This window comes from Trichomycterus rosablanca, chromosome 7, assembly GCF_030014385.1.
Source record: "Trichomycterus rosablanca isolate fTriRos1 chromosome 7, fTriRos1.hap1, whole genome shotgun sequence".
Taxonomy (NCBI): Eukaryota; Metazoa; Chordata; class Actinopteri; order Siluriformes; family Trichomycteridae; genus Trichomycterus; species Trichomycterus rosablanca.
In genome coordinates, this window is record NC_085994.1 from 10,740,743 (window position 1) to 10,765,060 (window position 24,318).

The window sequence follows — 24,318 nt, forward strand, 5'->3', positions numbered from 1 at the left end:
TTGTCGATGAGGGTCCTGCTCTTTGTACTTTACTTGTCTTTGTCTGGCCCCTTCTTCTCCCTGGTACCCTAGATCATAAGGGCAACATATAGGCTTACTTCTAAAATGAGAATAAATGCTTTCTCTCTCTTTATCATCTCCCCTCACCATGTACACCCCCTTCCCTGCCTTCGTAGGATCCTCGTCATCCTGCTGTATGTGACGTTGGACAGGTTGATGAAGCGATGCCATTCTGCTTACAAGTGAGCTTTCTATAAATGATACTTGTTACAATGCTTGTGAGTTTCTTTGGGGGGGAAGGGGGTTCTTTTTAGCAAAATCCACTCTTTCATACTCAAAAAATAATGTATTTGAAGAATATTATATTGCCCATGAACTAAAATGATATTAAACAGTATTTATTTAATTATCTTAGATGTAATTCACTTTTTAACATTTATTTTCTTTACTTTGTAATTCACTGTAAATTCATACTACTTTGTTTAGCCAGTTTCAGCAGCACACTGATAGGTAATGGAACATGGTAATAAAACCAAGGTAGCTAATTTTACCATGAAGCCTGGTAGTTGTTTTGAAAACTTTGTGGCAGTATTTGTGTAAAATTAGCTACCTTGGTTTAGGCAGACTTAATGTCCAACATTGGCACTTCTGTTTTATTAGAATGTAGGAGTATAAAATTCTCGTCTCATCTGTGTCTCATTTATGTTTTTATTACCTAGCGGTTAAGCTACTGGACTAGTAAGTAGAAGGTCGCTGGTTCAAATCACACCACTGCCAGGTTGGCACTGTTGGGTCCTTGAGCAAGGCCCTTTACCCTGAATTGCTTAGACTGTATACTCTAAGTTGCTTTGGATAAAAGCGTCTGCTAAATGACAAAAATGTAAATGAAAAACCAAAAAACTAGAGTAAAGTAACTTGGAGTAGCAAGTAATGCTGGTTACATAACATTTTAGTTGTAAAATTAACAAAACCTAAGGCATAAATAATCATTTATTTATTTATTAGGATTTTAACATCATGTTTACACTTGGTTACATTCGTGACAGAAACGGTAGTTACTTGTTTCACAAGGTTCATCAGTTCACAAGTTTAATGTTAAACACAGTCATGGACAATTTAGTATCTCTAAGTCACCTCACTTGCATGTCTCGCAGACCAGGGAGAACATGCAAACTCCACACAGAAAGAACCCGAACTGCCCCACGTGGTGATCAAACCCAGGACCTTCTTGCTGTGAGGCGACAGTGCTACCCACTCAGCCACTGTGCGTGTGTGTATGTTCTGCATCGACTAACTGATTAAGTCCTGATTAAGAGCTACACAATTTAACTCTTAACTTTAGCATTGTATGATCTTCTAACAGCCCATTTTAAACATTTTGCCAGCCTGTTAAAAAACAAGAATTGTTTGTTGGTAAGTGTTTTCTAGATTTAGATTCTAATAAAATGTCCCAGAAGTTAAAACATACTCATTTAGCCTGACATATTAAGTATGTAAGTATTACGTATTTCTTACTGTACTTATTATTTATGATTATAGTGACTTTCATAGATGTTTAATAATTGTTTATTGTTCTGAAGCCTATCACTGCTTTTCAATGGGCACAAGGGACACCGTAACCCCCTTTACGGGGTGCCAGTCCATCGCAGGGCAGACACACATACACACACACACTCATACACAAATCCATTCACCTATAGTGCAATTCAGTGTCTCCAATTAACCTAACTGCATGTTTTTGGACTGTGGGAGGAAACCGGAGCTCCCGGAGGAAACCCACGCAGAGACGGGGAGAACATGCAAACTCCGCACAGAAAGGACCCGGACCGCCCCACCTGGGGATCGAATCCAGGACCTTCTTGCTGTGAGGTGACAGTGCTACTCACCAAGCTACCATGCCACCCTATTACTATTATGGCTTAAAAATAAGAAAAAAACAGAATCCTTGTAATGTTTGGCTTTTAATAGATTAAGACAGATGTTAATAGGAAATAGGAAAACCAGAAATAGCAATTACGTTTTACTCCCAGGTGCAGCAACCAAAAAGGCAAATTTACCATCTTGTGCTTGTAGAAAAAGAACTCTGTATGTTATTACAAACTATTCTTAGATTCAGGTTTAAGTTTAAAAATATCTACAATAATCATATATGTTTTTTGAAGATGAGTCATCAAGCAGAGCTGGCAAGTAACTTTAATTTCGATTGCTTGTGACCTGATGATCCTGCAAGTATTCAGCTCGCAGGTAAATCACAACAAATTACTCACTTGTCACTGCTGATAAGAAATATCAGCCTGCAGTCACACAGTGAAGTGATTAATACTGTCATTCAGTGACATTCTCAATTCACACATCTGAGAATGCCAGTCAGGTTATGATGGTTAAATGTATCTGACATTGCAACCACTTACATCTGGACTCTTCCTTAACCACTTTTTCACTGACTCATATGCTTGCTGTACAGGATGTAGTGCCAAATATGCTTCATGCTCAAAAGTATGTGGACACTGTTTAGCTATTTCAGGCACATCTAGCACAGGACAATTCATCCTCTATTGGGACGTCAGCAGTGTAATGGGTCTTAATGCAGCGTTCATAGACTTGGACAAAGGTCCCATCTTATGTCAGTTCATTCCAGTTATTCTTTGCTTAAGTGGCCCTAATATTTGGGTTGAACACAAACTGCGTCTGGTAGCAACATCAGCACAGAAATATTAACTAGCAGCTGAAAGGATTTGGTTTTTATAGCCAAGCAGCAACACACAAGCAAGATCACCATGCTCAATGGTAAAGTGGCTGGAGTGGTGTACACCACACTACATTTGGAACTGCATTTTATGGAGCAGTGAATCATGGTTCACTGTTTGGCAGCTTGAGTTTTTTTTTAAATTATATTTTATGCATTTTTCTCTTATTTTTTCCCAAATTTTAGCGTAGTCAATTTGTCTTCCGCTGCTGGGGATCCCCAATTTTTTGCAGTTGAGGAAGGTATATTGCTGCTTACGCCTCCTCTGACCCGTGCGCAGCCCTTAACGGAACCGTTTTCCACCCATGCATTCTGCACAGGCGCCTTCATCCGCCAGTCAGGGTCCTTACACAGTGTTTGAAGACCCCACCCACATAGTCCGGACATCCCTCCCTGCAGGCACTGCCAATTATGCCCGCTGGATGGTGCCCAGCCGACCGGTGGCAACGCTGAGTTTCGAACAGAGGAGTTCAGAATCTTGGCACTGGTGTGCTAGCGAAATATCCCGCTGCGCCACCTGTGCGCCCCATGTTTGACTAATACACAAATACTTAAACTCTAAAGTTTGTGAAAAGACACTTTATGGTCTGGATTGGCTGGTTGGTGCACCAGTTGTCTTCTATCTGTTGCAAATTTAATATCTGCTCTTTTTTACCCTTGTACCTGTTTTCTTGCCTCTACTGTATATTAGAGGCATTACAGTGAACACAGAAACCAGTAGCAGCTAAAACAAGCTGCACAGCTTTGTTTGTAGTGTTCTTTTGAAGTTACTGTTTAGTTAATTACCAATCCCTTGGCAAACTCTTTAGGAAAAGAAAGAGCGTACTTGATCTAAATGGTTTATACTGTTTGTTTTTGTGTTTTGTTACAAATACCTCAATGTTTAAGCAAACAATGGCATTTATAAAGCATGTGTGCTTCTAACTTTGTTAAAACAGTGTGGGCTTGCACTTGGTTTGGAGGAATTCATTTGTTCTACTACTTAGGCTAGAGTATAGTAGTTAAATAGAAGTAAATCCATCGAGTTATATTCCAAGGTCTAGAGAAATTTTAAAGAAAATAGAGTTTGAAAACCAGAGGCCATTATACACACAGTGGGTGCCTCCTGTTCGGCACAGTGAAGAGCATTTAATGTGATAGCTTTATACATACAAAGATACAATCATGACCTTTGATTTTTTAAACTACAGAACCATCACAGTTAAATGCATTATAATGCCTGCATGAGTCATCTCAACTACTGCCCCAACAGTTAGTTCCATTTTAAAAGTTTCAGAAAAGGATATGCGATGAAGAATGTTACTATTCATAGTGGCAGCCTTTCATATATCTACCTGGCATTTTGAATTGCGTCTGAATCAATTAGGCCTTTCCAATGCGTAGACGATAGGTGATCTGCTTGACTTAAAAATGCCTGGTGTGTTATTTAGATACTGGTTTAAAGGCAGCAGGAGCGTAAAAAGTGCCATAGGTTAGTCAGTGTGACATCTCTGAGATGCAGTGGGGAAAATTTATGGCTCTGATCCATTGGACACATAATTACTTGGCACCATTTTGCCCTGTCAGCAGAGCGGTCTGGCTACTGTCCTGCAGAATATAGCAGAAATCATCATGCGGGGAGGTTCCGTCCCGACTCAAGAGGCCTTTAGCTGTAAAATAAAACTAATGAAGGGCTTCAATGTGACAACAGATTTAATGGGCACTTGCAAACATTTAAAAGTGACAGTGACTATCTTTAAGCCATTGTATTAATTACAATCAAGTGTAAGTATATGTAAGTACAGTTTAAGTACATAATATGGAAAATGTAAAAAAACACAGACAGGAAAATATGCTTATTCATTTTAACATGTATTTAATTTAAACAGTACAAAAACTACATATTTAATGTTCCAACTATTGAACTTTATTGTAATTTAATTTTTGTAAGTTGCAAAAGAGTAGAATACATCAAAACTATTTGCCCCTCCTACAGTTACTGGGAAATAAGGACACCAACTGTTGTAACTGCAACATTTTTATCATTCTTGCTTGATATTACACTTCAGCTGCTAAAAAATAGGAACATTCCTGAAAAATATGCTGTCTAGATGGAAACACGTTGCTCCAAATTGCATTTTTACCCTTAAGCATTAACATTACTTTCACAGAAGTTCATACCATGACTTTTTGATTGATTTCTGTTACATGTGCAATTGGAAGAATCTACCCCCCAAGAAATAAGGATTTATAACTGTAATCCTTTCTGCAGAGCTAGATTCAGAAGCTTCAACAGTTGTACAATACAACAAATGAACAAACTTATCAACCCATGCCACTTACTATTAAAATTCATTTATTTATTGTCAGTTTTACCACCGCTTTATTCTACTCAGGGTCACGGTGGATGCAATTCACAGGGCAAAAGGTAGAAAACACCCCAGATGGGTCACTAGTCCATCACAGGGCAAACACACAGCGCAAACACACACATAATGGGCTGCACTGTGGCAGTAAAACTGGCATCCTTTTTAATGGCTTGAATTCAACATTACTTGAACAGATGTGCAAGTTCATACCATGACCCCCAAGTTCATACCATGACTGTTTGACTGATTTCTGTTACATGAAAATGCAATCAGAAGAATCCCCCCCCCAGGAAAATAAAGATTTATAACTGTAATCCTTTCTGCAGAGCTAGATTTAGCTATGAATTAAGTCTTTGTCAGTTTAATGATACACTTACCATTAAAATTAATTTATTTATTGTCTGTTTTACCACCGCTTATTTCTACTCAGGGTCACGGTGGATGCAATTCACAGGGTAAAAGGTAGGAAACACACCAGATGGGTCACTAGTCCATCACAGGGCAAATACACACACATTCACAGGAAAATGTTAGTAGTTCCAATAAACCTAGTGCATGTTTTTGGACTGTGGGAGGTAAACGGAACTCCCAGAGAAAACCCCCACAGACACAGGGAGAACATGCAAACTCCAAACAGAAAGGACCCAGATTGCTCCACCTGGAAATCAGACCCAGGACCTTCTTTCTATGAGGAAACACCCACTAAGCCACAGTGCTACTATCATTAATATTTGGTTCATTCAAGTCATACAAGTGTAATGTAACAAATAATACTGTGTCCATTTACTAGTCACAAGCAACATAATCAGATAAATAATCCACTACTTTTGCTGTCAAGCAGTGATCTGCATGCATAAACTGGGTTAGAATGATGTACAGACCAAAAATAAGATTAGTTCACAGCTGTCATCTTTTCAACACAGGGAATACAGGGAACTGTTTGATAAGGAGCTCCTGCAGGATGCCCAAAAGGAAAGCCATTCTTGTCTCTTTCATTGAGTGGTGCCATGTCCTTGTCAGAATCGATTCATAAAAAGCAAACACAAAAGAGTTTAACAGTGGCCTTGTCACTGTGAGAGGAAAAAGTAGATTTCAGATTAGAGCATGTACCCTTTAAAAAGTGTTAAGAAGGACTGTTACCTTCAGAATGCGATGGTCGGTGTCATCTGATATCCACGTCAACACTCACCACTCCAGTTCCCCGGAGATCCTGCTAACAATAGATTCTAAATGTGAGCCCAGCTTTCATAAGCTGTCATGCCAAGTGGTTTTTATGTGCTTTTGTTCAGGCAAGAAGAAAGATTAACATTGTGTTGAAAAGTTATTCAATAAAAAAGTGATTAATCTTCAGTAGTTGTTTATCCTGATTAGGGCAGAGGTGAATTCAAATCCTGTTTAGAAAGGCTGGGCACAAGGCCGAAATACATTAATTCACTCCCTAACACCTTTGCTTTACTTCTCCTAGAGTAGTCAACCCCCACTGGCATGTTTTAGGAAACATGCATGCAATTTAAGGGTTGGTGAGGATGAGACGAAACAGTATTGTCAGTGAACTCTCAGTGTTGCCCCAAGCCCAGGTAAAAATAGAATGGTTGCATCAGGAAGGGCATCTGGTGTAAAACTGTTACAAGTCTGGTATAAAGACCAAATCAGCTGTGGCCATCCCTAAATATGGAAACAGCTGAAAGAAAGGAACAAATAAAAAAGGGATTGCATTGAAGTGTTGTATTACCAAACTACATGTATATGTCAACCAGCCTCTCACCCTGCCCATTTACACAGCCAGTGGGTAAGGGCCTGGCAGGTTGGGACATAACCATTTTTATGGTATGTGTGCATCACATGACAAAAAAGGAGTTCAAGAAACTGAATTCAACATCTGCAATGAGCAGTTGTACATATTTAACATTTAACTTTAGGGATTAAAGTACAACTGATCAACATGTAACAGTGTCAGACGTAAAAAGAGAAAAGTGAGTTATCAATTAATATTTTACTGAAAATCCTGTCATATTAATAAAGTCATGCACTATAATCATAATGATATTTTGTATTCAGAAAGATAATGGGCTGCATTGTGGCAGTAAAATTGGCATCTCTTTGCAATGTCTTTTGCAATGACCGGTGACTATTGTAACTATTGTACAACAATTAAATAGTATAAACAGGCATGGAGAGACGGATTGGGGTTTCTTACAATGCTGATGTGTAAAAGTGCCCAGTTGGGGCATTAAACCTTGCTGCATGTACAGTATTGAACAGTATTGAACTAGGTGGCGTTACTCTATTAATACTTTATTCTTATTATCTGTCTGTCTATCCATCTATTGGTCTGGCTGGGTGGCTGTCTACCTATCTATCTACCTACCTACCTACCTATCTATCTGTCTGTCTGTCTGTCTGTCTGTCTGTCTATCCATCTATTGGTCTGTCTGTCTGTCTATCTGTCTGTCTGTCTGTCTATCCATCTATTGGTCTGGCTGGCTGTCTGTCTATCTATCTATCTATCTATCTATCTATCTATCTATCTATCTATCTGTCGTCTGTCTGCATGTCTATCTATCTGCCTGTCTGTCTATCTGTCTGTCTATCTATCGATCTATTGATCTATTGATCGATAGCATATATAGGTCTAGCATGTTTAATGCACTTTACTGCCCTCTGAGTTTCTGAACTGGATTGTGTCAACTGCATATTGATGAATGCTAACAATGCTAACATTTTTATTTTATTTATTTATTCATTGATTTATTTATTGGGGGGGGGGGGGGGGGGGGGGGTTAGTAGGGTCAGCCAGCACAAATCTCTAAAATTCGAACCATGATTTTACTGTACAAACAGAGCATTTTATTCTTTACAGTTTTTCTCAGTCGATTTGGTTCATTTCTCAGATCAGAATTAAAATTCTCAAAACTGTTCATTCAATCTCCACATCTCCTTGTCACTTGTGCACATCATAATAGCATTTCTCATTGTGTTTCAAACAGTTGTCTGTCTTACAGTGTACACTGTTGCACTGACAACATGACTAAGTATTTTGACTGCCTTGTTCATAGGCAATGACACACAGACTAGACATTCTGATGGCACTGACAAGTTGATTGACATAAATATTTGCTTTTGAGGCAAAAACAAAGAATTCTGAGCAAGCTACGTGCTCTTGCAGGTATTTCATTGAGTTTTGCTGTTTGCACTAAATGTTTTGAGAAATGCACTTGTTGTGATGCCAATGTAAATGATGATGTGAGAAATGTACCAAATCGAAAAACTGTAAATCTGGAGTAGACTCGTCAGTATAGACAGGCGGTACTCACACTCCAGTCCAGCAGGTGGCGTAAACCGCCTCATGTAGAAAAAAAAAAAAAATCATGTGATTTTAGCGCAAACTTCCCATAAGCTAATCGTGGTTAGCTTGTTTATGCTACATTTACTGTTTTTATATTTATTTCACCTGGTTTATCAGTAATTATGGAAGCCACCCTGGAGCAGCACCTCGACGACACGTAAGATCGTTTTGGTCAGATGTATGTAATCAGTTAGTAGTGTTGTGGTTTGTTTTGAGGATAACTGATGTGTTTATTTATTATTGTTTCTTTAGGATGAAAAATCCAGCTATAGTTGGTGTTTTGTGTACAGATGCACAAGGACATAATCTCGGCTGTAAGTATTTCAGTGGTCACGACATTAAAGACTTTTGGTGATTGTAACAACGTTGTTTTGTAACGTTGTAAAAAAAAAACTTATTTTTTAATTATTAATTTGACATGCAATGTTCTACTAGTTCGCAGTCAAGTTAAGTTCAAAAGTTACCCTAACAAGTATATTTTCATACATTTAACCTAATATGTGGGACTACTACCACCTTTAATCATCATACCTATTTTTTTTAAATGTATTTTTTTTTATTTAGCCTTATTAAAAGGCTGTAAAGCATACACAGTGTGATAGTTATTTTGTCAGACCCATTTATCCATTAATCAAAAGTGACCTTCACTTTATTATTTGTGATGATGGTTCATTTTCAGCACTGCAGTGACATGGTAGTGTTCATTGTACTGAAATGAATGTATGAGGTGTAGCAGTGTTGTTGGGATTTACTGGACTTACTGGATTCTTTAATAAGAACACATACTCTGTACATTTAGAGGTTAAAGTTGTCTTTTTTTGTTTTGGTTGGAGCAATATTCTCCTTCAGTAACTGAATCTGAGGTGCACCTGTTACACCGGTACAACACGTCATTATCTTTTTAGTATCATTGTCATGCTGAGAACGGTTCACCATCCAAACATAATAAATGGGCTACTGTCAGTAATTATGTACTCTTACAGTATATGTATGAGGTAGGTGTAGCTAATAAAATGGCCAGTAAATATACAGTGGGGTCAAGAAGTATTTAGTCAGCCACTGATTGTGCAAGTTGTCCTACTTAGAAAGATGAGAGAGGTCTGTAATTTTCATCATAGGTACACTTCAACTATGAGAGACAAAATGAGGAAAAAAATCCAGGAAATCACACTGTAGGATTTTTTAAAAAATTTATTTGTAAATTATGGTGGAAAATAAGTATTTGGTCAATAACAAAAGTTCAACTCAATACTTTGTAACATAACCTTTGTTGGCAATGACAGAGGTCAAACGTTTCCTGTAAGTCTTCACCAGGTTTGCACACACTGTAGCTGGTATTTTGGCCCATTCCTCCATGCAGATCTCCTCTAGAGCAGTGATGTTTTGGGGCTGTCGCTGGGCAACACGGACTCCACAAATTTTCTATGGGGTTGAGGTCTGGAGACTGGCTAGGCCACTCCAGGACCTTGAAATGCTTTTTACGGAGCCACTCCTTCCTTGCCCGAGCGGTGTGTTTGGGATCGTTGTCATGCTGGAAGACCCAGCCACGTTCCATCTTCAATGCTCTCACTGATGGAAGGAGGTTTTGGCTTAAAATCTCACGATACATGGCCCCGTTCATTCTTCCTTTAACACGGATCAGTCGTCCTGTCCCCTTTGCAGAAAAACAGCCCCAAAGCATGATGTTTCCACCCCCATGCTTCACAGTAGGTATGGTGTTCTTGGGATGCAACTCAGCATTCTTCTTCCTCCAAAAACGACGAGTTGAGTTTTTACCAAAAAGTTCCATTTTGGTTTCATCTGACCACATGATATTCTCCCAATCCTCTTCTGGATCATCCATATGCTCTCTGGCAAACTTCAGACGGGCCTGGACATGTTCTGGCTTAAGCAGGGGGACACGCCTGGCACTGCAGGATTTGAGTCCCTCTCGGCGTAGTGTGTTACTGATGGTAGCCTTTGTACTTTGGTCCCAGCTCTCTGCAGGTCATTCATCAGGTCCCTCCGTGTAGTTCTGGGATTTTTGCTCACCGTTCTCATAATCATTTTGACCCCAAGGGATGAGATCTTTACCCCAAGGAAGATTATCAATGGTCTTGTATGTCTTCCATTTTCTTACAATTGCTCCCACAGTTGATTTATTCACACCAACCTGCTCTTCCCAGCCTGGTGCAGGTCTACAATTTTCTTCCTGGTGTCCTTTGACAGCTCTTTGGTCTTGGCCATGGTTGAGTTTGGAGTCTGACTGTTTGAAGCTGTGGACAGGTGTCTTTTATACAGATAACGAGGTCAAACAGGTGGAGGACAGAAGAGCTTCTTAAAGAAGAAGTTACAGGTCTGTGAGAGCCAGAAATCTTGCTTGTTTGTTATTGACCAAATACTTATTTTCCACCATAATTTACAAATAAATTCTTTAAAAATCCTACAATGTGATTTCCTAGATTTTTTTTTCACATTTGTCTCATGTGTCATAGTTGAAGTGTAGCTATGATGAAAATTACAGACCTCTCTCATCTTTCTAAGTAGGAGAACTTGCAGTGGCTGACTAAATACTTTTTGGCCCCACTGTATGCTCAAGACAATGCTAGGTAAGTTTATGTACAGATTGTAAAGTATTGTAGATGTCTACTTAATGTAGTTTAGACAGTAGATTTGGATAATTACTGGTGTTAAAAACCTGTGTGCTTTATTGCTGTAGGTCGTGGATCTTTGTCTGATGAGCATGGTGGAGTCGTGTCTGTTCTGGCCAAACAAGCTGCTTCTCTAACTAAAGACCCTACAGACTTGCCAACTGTATGCCTTGAATGTGACTCCGGGTAAGATGCTTCATATACAAATGCAATCAAAATTAGTCAATCCTCAGTGCAAATTAGGTTTATTAGCCAAATGTATTTTTAGATGTTAATAAACCAATCAAACAAGAACAGTTAAAATAGCTCAACACAACTAATTTAACAAGTGGTTACTTCAACTTCCAAATCCATTATTTAACAGATGGGACTAATTGTTTTAGTTTTACAAATGGCATCACTTCAATACAAGACTTCAGGGTCCAGAGTCAATGATGTCTGATTTTCCTCTTCACAATTTTCCATACGAGACCAGTCTGGACTGCAGACAGTGCCTATGAAGCCACACAGTTGTGGCTTGTTCACAATGAGGCCTGACATGGAAAAAAAGATGGAATTCCTGGGGAAATACGGTGCCTTAATGGCAGCAAATGTCTAAAATCCCAATACTTTGTGTCAGTGGTACCATACTAAATTATAGTAGAAGGACCTAACTTACTTACTTTACTTATATTTAACCATATGGTAGTTTTTTTTTGCTAAGGGAGATGGGGCATTCAGTGGGCATTTAAATTCATCACAGGCTTGAGGTCAGTCCATGTTTTCACCGAAGAGCTCCTGTTGCAGACTATTATGAATTTATGGGCTAAATGTGAAAAATTCAAACATAGATGGCTTTTTTTAGAAGACAGATACTGTTCATGTATAAAAAAAATGTATGCTTAATGTTATGTATCCATTAGCAGTTGGTGGGGCTGAATGTGCTGAATCCACAAATTAGAATGCAATGTTCACATAGTTCGATCTGTATAACCTGTGTACCGAATGAAAGCTGCTTATTTAACCTACAAAAATATTCAGTCCAGATGTATAATTATTGGCTCAGACTGATACGAGCTCATAATATTGCTTGCTGAACTGACCCTACAAACGTAACACACAATCCTGTTTGTCTGGTCTTGCAGAAATGTGCTGGTGAAAACACATGGAACCATCACAGTAGCTGTGCACAAGATGGTGTCATGAACCTGGGTTTGGATCTGTGTTTCGTACTTGCCAGGTCTTAAAGCTGTTAATGGTGAACTGTAACTTTGTACATCACAACCCATTACATTTGGTTTGCAGGAGGTCCATATGCTTCAATATTGACTAAATGTTATATTTTCATTTGCTTTTAATATTATTTGAAGAAGGTCACTGAATTGCACATGTGAATACTAACATTTGTTATTATTGTAAAATTAAACATCTAATGTTTGTTTAAATCAATAAATTTGGTTAATTAGTGAATACATTTGTTAGTTACTGAAGTATTAGAGGTGGTTTGAAATTTTCAGTGTTTGTGTATGTTATCTTGCAACTATTGAGTATTTTTATGATGATATAGCCTACTGAGGGTGGCATGTTGGCACAGCAGCAGGATGGCTGTCTAACAGCTCCAGTTTGTGGAGCTCCAGTTCGTGTCACAAGTTTGGCATGAGCGTCACAAGTTTGGCCTGAGCTCCAGTTCGTGTCACAATTTTGGCATGTTCTCAGCAATTCTAATTTCATCCCACCTTCCAACCCAAAGAAGATGCCAGTAGTTGGTCTGTCTACTCTAAAATGTGTTTCTCCTGGTGTCAGAGTTACAAAATACAAACAGGTTGGTCAGCCAAAAATTCATTTCTCAGCTCATCAGAAAATGGTGTTTATACTAAATACCAACACCAATAAACTTTCAGCATGTATATTTAGCCTGGTGTTATTTATAATGTTTGGTTCAGTGCTTTTATCAGTATCCTCAGACCATGGCAGAAATGGTCAGACGCTAAAATATTTTCTGGGTGCAATGACACTGTTTGGTCACATGGTGGCAGCAGTTGTACGTAACTGAAGCTGTCTAGGGTCACTCTTTACCTTACGCTCGGACACAGAGGAGTTTTGCATGATCTCCCCTTGACCGTATTGGTTTGTGGCTGCATAGAATTTAGTGTTTCTGAGTGGCCCTGGACCCACGTGATCAGGATAAAGCCGTTAGTACGTTAGAACAAATTAATGATAAATTATTGTCCTGAATACAGACAGTAAAAGAAAAATAAAGTAAATTAGTTCTGAAATAGCATGTATATCAGTTTCATTGATGTGGTAAATTTGTGCTACCATAATAGATTTAGTTTAGTAATGCGTTTGGCCTTTCTTACAGAAAAAAAAATATATGCTTTGCTCTACTTTCAGGTCAAAAACAACATGAGGTTCATTCAAAAAGTGTTTAATAATGTTACTTCAATAAACTGGAACCAATAAATATTTGAAGGGTGGCATGGTGGCACATTTAGTAAAGTGGGTGCTATATAGGACCTAGTTTTCATAGGACCTAAAGTTTTCATTCACCTGTCGAGAATTTTTCATTAGGTGGACTGGCTGCTCTAAATTGCCCCTAGGTGTTTGTTTGTTTATTTATTTTTGTTTGTTTATTATTTTAACGTCATGTTTTACACTTTGGTTACATTCATGACAGGAACGGTAGTTATTCATTACACAAGATTCATCAGTTCACAAGGTTATATGTCTTTGGACTGTGGGAGGAAACCGGAGCTCCCGGAGTAAACCCACGCAGACACGGGGAGAACATGCAAACTCCACACAGAAAGGACCCGGACCGCCCCACCTGTAACGTTATGCAATTAACTGGCGCCCTGTTATAGTGTTGGTCCTGGGATGAAGCAGATAGTAAAAAAGATTAAATATCCAAACTAAATTATCATTTTCACACCTGTTTAGTGAAATTAGACTGATTAACAAAGTTTGAAAATTTGTGTTATTGCTTGGAATGGGCCAGCAGCAATGACTTAAGGGCAAATGTGTAGGGAGATCCCCCCCATGGGCCAGGCGTGCTGGCTGAAAGATTGCAACAACATTTCAGTCCGGGCCAGTAGGCCGTAAGATAGGAAAAGGTTTACAGCCCTTATCATAACAGGCAAGCTCACACACCACTAAGACTGGTTGGATAAAGAACAAAGAACACGAGTGCTATGATCAGTTACTGGCATCTGGCTATGGATGGCTTACAGCAGTAGTACTCAAACTGATGATGTTCAGACAACAATGTAAACACTGCCACAAAATTAGAAATGAGAAAAATCAAGCATTAGTTTGTCAAATTGCAAAAGAATGTGGTAAGATCTAGGTGGTCAAACTTTGTGTATGGTGCTGTGTGGTGCAGTCACCTAAGCCCAACAAATAAAGTGTGGTTTGTTGTAAGAGATTTAGTGTAGAGATTTTACCCTGTTCTGTGCCCCCCTTAAGAACACGAGATCCTTCCTTAAGGGAACTTGCTGACCCTCATATGGTGAGATCATGTAGGGTGCACTTACTCAGGCGCTGACCTGCTGCAGGGGGCTTCAGGTCTGTTATGCGTTGGGATTCCAGTCACGTGACTTCGATCACATGTTTCAGCGCGATGAAGATCGTGCTCGAGACTCACCGCCGTCTCATGAGTCAAAACTTTAAAAGTGACACAACAAACCCAAGAAAAAACACTATAAAGTCTGTATAAACAGTCATGGTCGGCTCTGATATTGGTGGGGTTTATGATTTTGGGACCGAACCTGTGCGGGAGGAGTTTTGCGCACCGCAAAGTGTGTCTGTAGATTTGTTTAAAGGAGAAGTGGCAGCAGCTGCACCTGCATCCCTCAGCAGCGAGTGTTCAACACTGTCTGCCGTTCCCACTGCTGTATCCTCTCAGGTAATGACATGCTTCACTGCTTTTCCTTCGTGTTTTGTGTTACTGACGAACGTTTTATTTATTCACCGCACTAAAGTAGCTTGTTGTTGTTAAATTAAAAGAGGGTGAAGTGTAAAAGTTTTGGAAGAAAATTTTGGAACATTCAGTCGCCTGTCCTGTTAGTGCCGGTATGAGGTGGGAAATAAAATTCCTGACTGAAAAGTTTTCACTCAGTCTTTGTGGACTGTGTTTAATTATTGTAGCTGTTCTTTATCTGACAAAACTTTCATTCAACATGCTTTATAGGTAAAACTAAATTGTTTTTGTCAAACCATAAATTTGAGTTCATTTACAGGTTAATTAGACAAGAGACCGTTGTTGCTTGTTTTTTTTAATGACTAAAGACAAACTGGCCCTTCGTGGTCAATCAAAGTCATTACTGAGAAGCTGGGAGGCCATACAACAAAGTTAATGACATTTTAAGACTTTCTACATCAAATTAATAATCTAAGTCTAAGTATGTATATTTTTTATTTCATCAGTTGCAAAAATAATAAAAATCTAAAGACTGCTATAAGATACAACTCCCTTAAATGTGTATGTAAAATTTGACTTCAACTATAAGTAATAAAATGAAGAATTTAGTGAAAAACCAAAAACAGTAATAAATTATGTTATGATTATCACAAATTATTATAATTTCATCATGTAAAATTTGTCGTTAACTGTAAATAATAAAAGGAAACATTTAGTGAGAAAACAGTTATAAATTATGCAGTCTTTTTTTATTAGTTTTGCAACTGATGAAATAAAAAATATACATAATTTATTACTGTTTCAGGTTTCTCACTTTCATTTTCATGTGTGTATATACAGGGGTTGGACAAAATAACTGAAACTGGTTTTAGACCACAATAATTTATTAGTATGGTGTAGGGCCTCCTTTTGCGGCCAATACAGCGTCAATTCGTCTTGGAAATGACATATACAAGTCCTGCACAGTGGTCAGAGGGATTTTAAGCCATTCTTCTTGCAGGATAGTGGCCAGGTCACTACGTGATGCTGGTGGAGGAAAACGTTTCCTGACTCGCTTCTCCAAAACACCCCAAAGTGGCTCAATAATATTTAGATCTGGTGACTGTGCAGGCCATGGGAGATGTTCAACTTCACTTTCATGTTCATCAAACCAATCTTTCACCAGTCTTGCTGTGTGTATTGGTGCATTGTCATCCTGATACACGGCACCGCCATTGGATGCACATGGTCCTCCAGAATGGTTCGGTATTCCTTGGCAGTGACGCGCCCATCTAGCACAAGTATTGGGCCAAGGGAATGCCATGATATGGCAGCCCAAACTATCACTGATCCACCCCCATGCTTCACTCTGGGCATGCAACAGTCTGGGTGGTACGCTTCTTTGGGGCTTCTCCACACCGTAACTCTCCCGGATGTGGGGAAAACAGTAAAGGTGGACTCATCAGAGAACAATACATGTTTCACATTGTCCACAGCCCAAGATTTGCGCTCCTTGCACCATTGAAACCGACGTTTGGCATTGGCACGAGTGACCAAAGGTTTGGCTATAGCAGCCCGGCCGTGTATATTGACCCTGTGGAAACAGGAGAGTTGAGGTGCATATATATACATATATATATATATATACAGTGTATCACAAAAGTGAGTACACCCCTCACATTTCTGCAAATATTTTATTATATCTTTTCATGGGACAACACTATAGAAATAAAACTTGGATATAAGTTAGAGTAGTCAGTGTACAACTTGTATAGCAGTGTAGATTTACTGTCTTCTGAAAATGACTCAACACACAGCCATTAATGTCTAAATGGCTGGCAACATAAGTGAGTACACCCCACAGTGAACATGTCCAAATTGTGCCCAAAGTGTCAATATTTTGTGTGACCACCATTATTATCCAGCACTGCCTTAACCCTCCTGGGCATGGAATTCACCAGTGCTGCACAGGTTGCTACTGGAATCCTCTTCCACTCCTCCATGATGACATCACGGAGCTGGTGGATGTTAGACACCTTGAACTCCTCCACCTTCCACTTGAGGATGTGCCACAGGTGCTCAATTGGGTTTAGTCCATCACCTTTACCTTCAGCTTCCTCAGCAAGGCAGTTGTCATCTTGGAGGTTGTGTTTGGGGTCGTTATCCTGTTGGAAAACTGCCATGAGTTTTCGAAGGGAGGGGATCATGCTCTGTTTCAGAATGTCACAGTACATGTTGGAATTCATGTTTCCCTCAATGAACTGCAGCTCCCCAGTGCCAGCAACACTCATGCAGCCCAATACCATGATGCTACCACCACCATGCTTGACTGTAGGCAAGATACAGTTGTCTTGGTACTTCTCACCAGGGCACCGCCACACATGCTGGACACCATCTGAGCCAAACAAGTTTATCTTGGTCTCGTCAGACCACAGGGCATTCCAGTAATCCATGTTCTTGGACTGCTTGTCTTCAGCAAACTGTTTGCGGGCTTTCTTGTGCGTCAGCTTCCTTCTGGGATGACGACCATGCAGACCGAGTTGATGCAGTGTGCGGCGTATGGTCTGAGCACTGACAGGCTGACCTCCCACGTCTTCAACCTCTGCAGCAATGCTGGCAGCACTCATGTGTCTATTTTTTAAAGCCAACCTCTGGATATGACGCCGAACACATGGACTCAATTTCTTTGGTCGATCCTGGCGAAGCCTGTTCCGAGTGGAACCTGTCCTGGAAAACCGTTGTATGACCTTGGCCACCATGCTGTAGCTCAGTTTCAGGGTGTTAGCAATCTTCTTATAGCCCAGGCCATCTTTGTGGAGAGCAACAATTCTATTTCTCACATCTTCAGAGAGTTCTTTGCCATGAGGTGCCATGTTGAATATCCAGTGGCCAGTATGAGAGAATTGTACCCAAAACACCAAATTTAACAGCCCTGCTCCCCATTTACACCTGGGACCTTGACACATGACACCAGGGAGGGACAACGACACATTTGGGCACAATTTGGACATGTTCACTGTGGGGTGTACTCACTTATGTTGCCAGCTATTTAGACATTAATGGCTGTGTGTTGAGTTCTTTTCAGAAGACAGTAAATCTACACTGCTATACAAGCTGTACACTGACTACTCTAAGTTATATCCAAGTTTCATGTCTATAGTGTTGTCCCATGAAAAGATATAATGAAATATTTGCAGAAATGTGAGGGGTGTACTCACTTTTGTGATACACTGTATATATATACACACACACACACATACAGTGTATCACAAAAGTGAGTACACCCCTCACATTTCTGCAGATATTTAAGTATATCTTTTCATGGGACAACACTGACAAAATGACACTTTGACACAATGAAAAGTAGTCTGTGTGCAGCTTATATAACAGTGTAAATTTATTCTTCCCTCAAAATAACTCAATATACAGCCATTAATGTCTAAACCACCGGCAACAAAAGTGAGTACACCCCTAAGTGAAAGTTCCTGAAGTGTCAATATTTTGTGTGGCCACCATTATTTCCCAGAACTGCCTTAACTCTCCTGGGCATGGAGTTTACCAGAGCTTCACAGGTTGCCACTGGAATGCTTTTCCACTCCTCCATGACGACATCACGGAGCTTGCGGATATTCAAGACTTTGCGCTCCTCCACCTTCCGCTTGAGGATGCCCCAAAGATGTTCTATTGGGTTTAGGTCTGGAGACATGCTTGGCCAGTCCATCACCTTTACCCTCAGCCTCTTCAATAAAGCAGTGGTCGTCTTAGAGGTGTGTTTGGGGTCATTATCATGCTGGAACACTGCCCTGCGACCCAGTTTCCGGAGGGAGGGGATCATGCTCTGCTTCAGTATTTCACAGTACATATTGGAGTTCATGTGGACTCATGCAGCCCCAGACCATGGCATTCCCACCACCATGCTTGACTGTAGGCATGACACACTTATCTTTGTACTCCTCACCTGATTGCCGCCACACATGCTTGAGACCATCTGAACCAAACAAATTAATCTTGGTCTCATCAGACCATAGGACATGGTTCCAGTAATCCATGTCCTTTGTTGACATGTCTTCAGCAAACTGTTTGCGGGCTTTCTTGTGTAGAGACTTCAGAAGAGGCTTCCTTCTGGGGTGACAGCCATGCAGACCAATTTGATGTAGTGTGCGGCGTATGGTCTGAGCACTGACAGGCTGACCCCCCACCTTTTCAATCTCTGCAGCAATGCTGACAGCACTCCTGCGCCTATCTTTCAAAGACAGCAGTTGGATGTGACGCTGAGCACGTGCACTCAGCTTCTTTGGACGACCAACGCGAGGTCTGTTCTGAGTGGACCCTGCTCTTTTAAAACGCTGGATGATCTTGGCCACTGTGCTGCAGCTCAGTTTCAGGGTGTTGGCAATCTTCTTGTAGCCTTGGCCATCTTCATGTAGCACAACAATTCGTCTTTTAAGATCCTCAGAGAGTTCTTTGCCATGAGGTGCCATGTTGGAACTTTCAGTGACCAGTATGAGAGAGTGTGAGAGCTGTACTACTAAATTGAACACACCTGCTCCCTATGCACACCTGAGACCTAGTAACACTAACGAGTCACATGACATTTTGGAGGGAAAATGACAAGCAGTGCTCAATTTGGACATTTAGGGGTGTAGTCTCTTAGGGGTGTACTCACTTTTGTTGCCGGTGGTTTAGACATTAATGGCTGTATATTGAGTTATTTTGAGGGAAGAATAAATTTACACTGTTATATAATCTGCACACAGACTACTTTTCATTGCGTCAAAGTGTCATTTTGTCAGTGTTGTCCCATGAAAAGATATACTTAATTATCTGCAGAAATGTGAGGGGTGTACTCACTTTTGTGATACACTGTATATACACATGAAAATGAAAGTGAGAAACCTGAAACAGTAATAAATTATGTATATTTTTTATGTCATCAGTTGCAAAACTAATAAAAAAGACTGCTATAAGATACAACTCCCCTACATGTGTATGTCAAATTTGACTCTATAAGTAATAAAATAAAGATTTAGTGAGAAATCATAAATAAATGTAATAAATGATTAATTCTTTTAAGAGTTCAATTTGTTGTTTTGATTGATTCCAATGTTTGTTTGTTTGTGTACACACTTTGGTTACATTCATGACAGAAATTGTAGTTACTGGTTGCACAATGTTCATCAGGTCACAAGGTTATATTGAACACAGTCATGGACAATTTAGTATCTCCAATTCACCTCACCTGCATGTCTTTGGACTTGGGGAAGGAAACCCACACAGACACGGGGAGAACATGCAAACTCCACACAGAAAGGACCTGGACCACCCCACCTGGGGATCGAACCCAGGACCTTATTGCTGTGAGGTGACAGTGCTACCTACTGAGCCACCGTGCCACCCGATCAATTCCAATGAACCTATATAACCATGGACAAAGAGCGTGTTTGAAGATGTTACACTTCCATGCCTTTTTAAACACTGATTTTTTAGGATGTATCGGAGTAATATAAACCACTTTTACTTTTGTACTTTTACTATTTTACAACCCAAGATGAATTTATTGGTCGGAAAACTAAAAAACACATTTTGTTTTTGTAATGGAAGCATTTAAATATATTACAAATAATGTATTATATTCAATGTTTTTTGTAAAAATACAGTGAATTGGCAATGCTCAAGAAGGATCACAGTATAACATCGTCAGGTAAAATTCAGGGATATCAATCTGTCCTGTTAGGAAGCATACGTGACTGTGATTAAATTTTACCTGCTTATGTGGGAAAAAAACTGACAGGTGCAGTGAAGGGGCAACAGCAAGAGATACACAGGGCGATACATGAGAAGAGCTGGACAAGGCCGTAGAAGGGCATCAACTCAGCAGCAGGACCAGCATCTACACCTTTGACCAGGGAGGAACAGGAGGCGCACTGCTAGAGCCTTACAAAATAACCTCCAGTGGCTACTGGTTTGCAAGCTTCTAACCAAACTGTCGGGGGGTAGGATGGCATAAGGGCTTGATGTCATCTAGTGGGACCTGTGCTTACAGCCCACCACCATGCAGCTCAATTGACCTTTACCAGAGAACACCAGAATTGGCAGGTCTGCCAGTGGCACCCTGTTCTTTTCACAGATGAGAGCATGTTCAAACTGAGCACGAGTGACAGAGTAATAGAGTCTGGTTTGATATCTGATGTCTGACCATGACCATGATGTCTGATGGTCGAGGGAAAGTGGAGCATATCTATGAGGGGTTGCACAAACCTCCATGTGATAGCCGATGATACACTGACTGCTGCCAGAGCTGTTGTGCGACCTTAAGCTCGTGCAGTGGTTCCTGGGTTCCTCTTGGCGTAGTCAATGTCTGGCCTTATGTGGACAGTGTGTGTAGGCAGTGTCTACTGACTGACGTTCACGTTCCTCAGACCTGAATCTAACTATTCACACTGTATGGACTAAAGTATTTGGACATCCTTTCTAATTGTTGAATTCATGTGTTTCAGCTACAACAATTACCAACAGGTGTAATAAATCAATTATATAAAGAAAATTATATACCTTCAACTAGAGATGCATGAGTACCGATACTGGTATCGGGTATTGGCCCGATACCGCGCTCATTAACTTGTACTCGTACTCGCAAACGAGGCTCCGATACTAAACATCCGATACCGTGTGCCTAGTGCATGTTGCTGCGTTATGCCTGGTTCACACTACAGGATTCTTGCCCTGATTTTCGCTCGGCGACTGGTCGGCGCTAGATTTGCCGGCTCAGGAGCAACTCGGCGATCAAAACTCGGCTCTCGATCGCTAAGTGTGAACTATCCAACAACTCGATCCGACCGGCTCGCCGAGCGCTCGTCTAGCATGTCAGATATCTGATCTCAGATGTGCGACTGGCAGTGAGTGACATGTCGAACAGCCAATGAGAACGCAGGATACGGTGTGAGGGGAAACGCTGGACAGGAGTGTAAACCGGTGGGACGGGGATAATATAGTTTATATCAGAATACACCGGCACACACACGTTTTACAGTATTTCTGACCTGATCGTTCTCTACAAAACATAACAACAAAACACCAACATTGCAAAAATATTTATTAACCTCCAGCTCACTACAGAACAATCCATGCTATTCGTGTTGCCAAATCCACTCAGATTCATTTATTTTTTCTCCTTGATTTCATCACGTCAGCGCACAAACACTTTCATCTCTCGCTACTTGCTCCCTACCTTCAACAAGATTCATTAAATTGCACCTAGTTTCCTTATAAAAATTTTACATTGGTTTAAAAATCATCGTCAAACTAAAGGAGCTTTTCAGGTTTGAGGAGAAAAAGTAACAAAGCCATTATAAACATTTAAAAAATCTCAGTCAATCAGTCAATATTTCAACAGCTCACTTTTACAGTTTATAGTAGGTGTTGCAGAGCAACATGGGTCCTGGAAACCTGTTTTTTTTCTATTCTCATTAAAGGCCTGTGAAAGATTCTGCATGTTCTAGCTGTGTACACTCATTTTATATGACCTTAAGCTGATTACCACATCCATAAGCCAAGAATGGCAATAATTTTGGAATACTGATGGTACATGTACCTTGTACAGTCGACATGAAGTCTATGTACATGATTAAATGAAGGCATCGTGGTGTGGTACCTTTTTTGGCAAGCCCACAAGAGGATATCATCTGGTTTTCTGTCAACCAGTTTATTTGGTTAATGCCCAAGCCACAGGCACCCAATGACAGAATGTGAATAGAAAATCATCCACTTCCATGTGTACTTTTAAAATGGTTCAAGAACAAGATGGTGGAATCTAAGATTTCTGAAAGACAAAAGGATATTTTATATTATATTATTATAATATATTATATTTTATATATTTAGTTAGAAGTAGAGTGTCTCACTATTTACACTATTTAAATATTTGAAAGATTTCAACAAATGTTTCGGCCAACCTACAGTATATTTATCTTGACCTTTTATTTTGATCATTTAAATGGTAGAAATATTATGACTTTTATTAAATATTTCATTTAACATTATAACTTTTACCCTTACGTTTTAAATAAAGTTAAATAAATAAAGAGTTGTTATTCTATTTGCAGACAGTTTATATGTTTATGTTATGGCTATTGCATTTATTTGGTTATCATCAATGGCAACTCGTAATTCTCAAATGGCAATTTGGTTATTCTTTATTTGAACATGTTATTTATATTTGCACTTCTGTTTCTTTGAGCTCTAAAACATTAATAATAATACCAATTATTATTCTACTCTTAGGCATCTGATAATTACTCTGATCTTTATCATCTAAAATGTCTGAACTGTAAATTAAGCTACAGATTCAAGATCTACGTACAATAAATAAACAAATAGCTTACTAAGTACAGAATAAGCTACTATTATTTGTAGTAAAACAGCATGCTTTTAGGTGAGCTTTTGTGTATCATTAAAGAGAATAAATGTTTTGGGTGCTGCTGAATGAATGCTGGTATGGTATCAAACAGAGTATGGCTTTATTGACTGCCTGTCATTAAATTCTCTCTGTCAGGTTGCCTAAATGTGGGATGCAGGGCAATAACAGGTCCTGAATTGAAACTGAATTGTCACAGTTATTTCACTAATCTCATTTTTTCTATAATTGTGTCACTTACATAATTACCTACTTATTCCACATATTTATAAGTATAGTGGATTTGTAAAGTATTCTGACTTTTAGACATTTTACACATTTTGTGTAAAGAATTTGATCAAAGAGTTTCGATCAACTTTTCATCAATTTTGGAGTGATGTTTAACTCTTGGCAACGTCATTGTTGTGCCTTATTTTATTTACTTGTTGATGATCTTGTCACTGTGTTCCATGGTGTATATGTAAGGGCTTTGAAATTTTTTGGACCCTTTGTGGACCATGGCTTTTGCTCTAAAATGCAACTAAGTAAATATCAGAAAAATCGTATAGGAGAACTGAACTTATGTATGAGGTTTATCAGTCACTAAAACTGATGGCAGGTTTCACTGACTATAATTTAACATTTAACGTGATTGGTTAATTCTAAATGTAGCCACATTTCTAATTATAAGAGGGTGTACTTTTTTTTTTTTTTTTTTTTCTCTTGAGATATCAAACTGCACAAGTCACATTAAGTATAAATATAATTCTGAAATTATTCTAATTTTTTAAAATCTCAAAACCTGCTATTTGTACAGGGGTGTGTAGATTATTCACTGTACTTTAAAATGGCCCAAACACAAGTCAGAGTTCTTGTACACTGCTCTTCACCTCCACACACAGGCCAGCAGTGCAGTGAGCTGATAAGACAAATCACTTCTTCTGATACTGTAATACAGCCTCCTGCTCCACCTCCCTCC

At 39.5% G+C, this 24,318-nt stretch overlaps 1 protein-coding gene across 1 annotated transcript; it reads left to right on the forward strand.

Annotated features, from left to right (window-relative positions):
• The first annotated feature begins 8,461 nt into the window (after positions 1–8,461).
• On the forward strand, positions 8,462–12,519 carry lamtor5 (late endosomal/lysosomal adaptor, MAPK and MTOR activator 5). The gene is made up of 4 exons (XM_062998360.1): positions 8,462–8,597; positions 8,693–8,754; positions 11,139–11,256; positions 12,195–12,519. The coding sequence occupies exons 1-4, from the start codon at positions 8,563–8,565 to the stop codon at positions 12,253–12,255; spliced, it is 276 nt and encodes a 91-aa protein (XP_062854430.1). The 5' UTR covers positions 8,462–8,562; the 3' UTR covers positions 12,256–12,519.
• The last annotated feature ends 11,799 nt before the right edge of the window (positions 12,520–24,318 follow it).

Excerpts from the sequence above, each read along its gene's own strand:
- lamtor5 (XM_062998360.1), top strand. The coding sequence starts at position 8,563 with ATGGAAGCCACCCTGGAGCAGCACCTCGACGACAC. Across the intron at positions 8,755-11,138 it reads ACAAGGACATAATCTCGGCT|GTCGTGGATCTTTGTCTGAT; the intron begins GTAAGTATTTCA and ends TTATTGCTGTAG. Across the intron at positions 11,257-12,194 it reads TGCCTTGAATGTGACTCCGG|AAATGTGCTGGTGAAAACAC; the intron begins GTAAGATGCTTC and ends CTGGTCTTGCAG.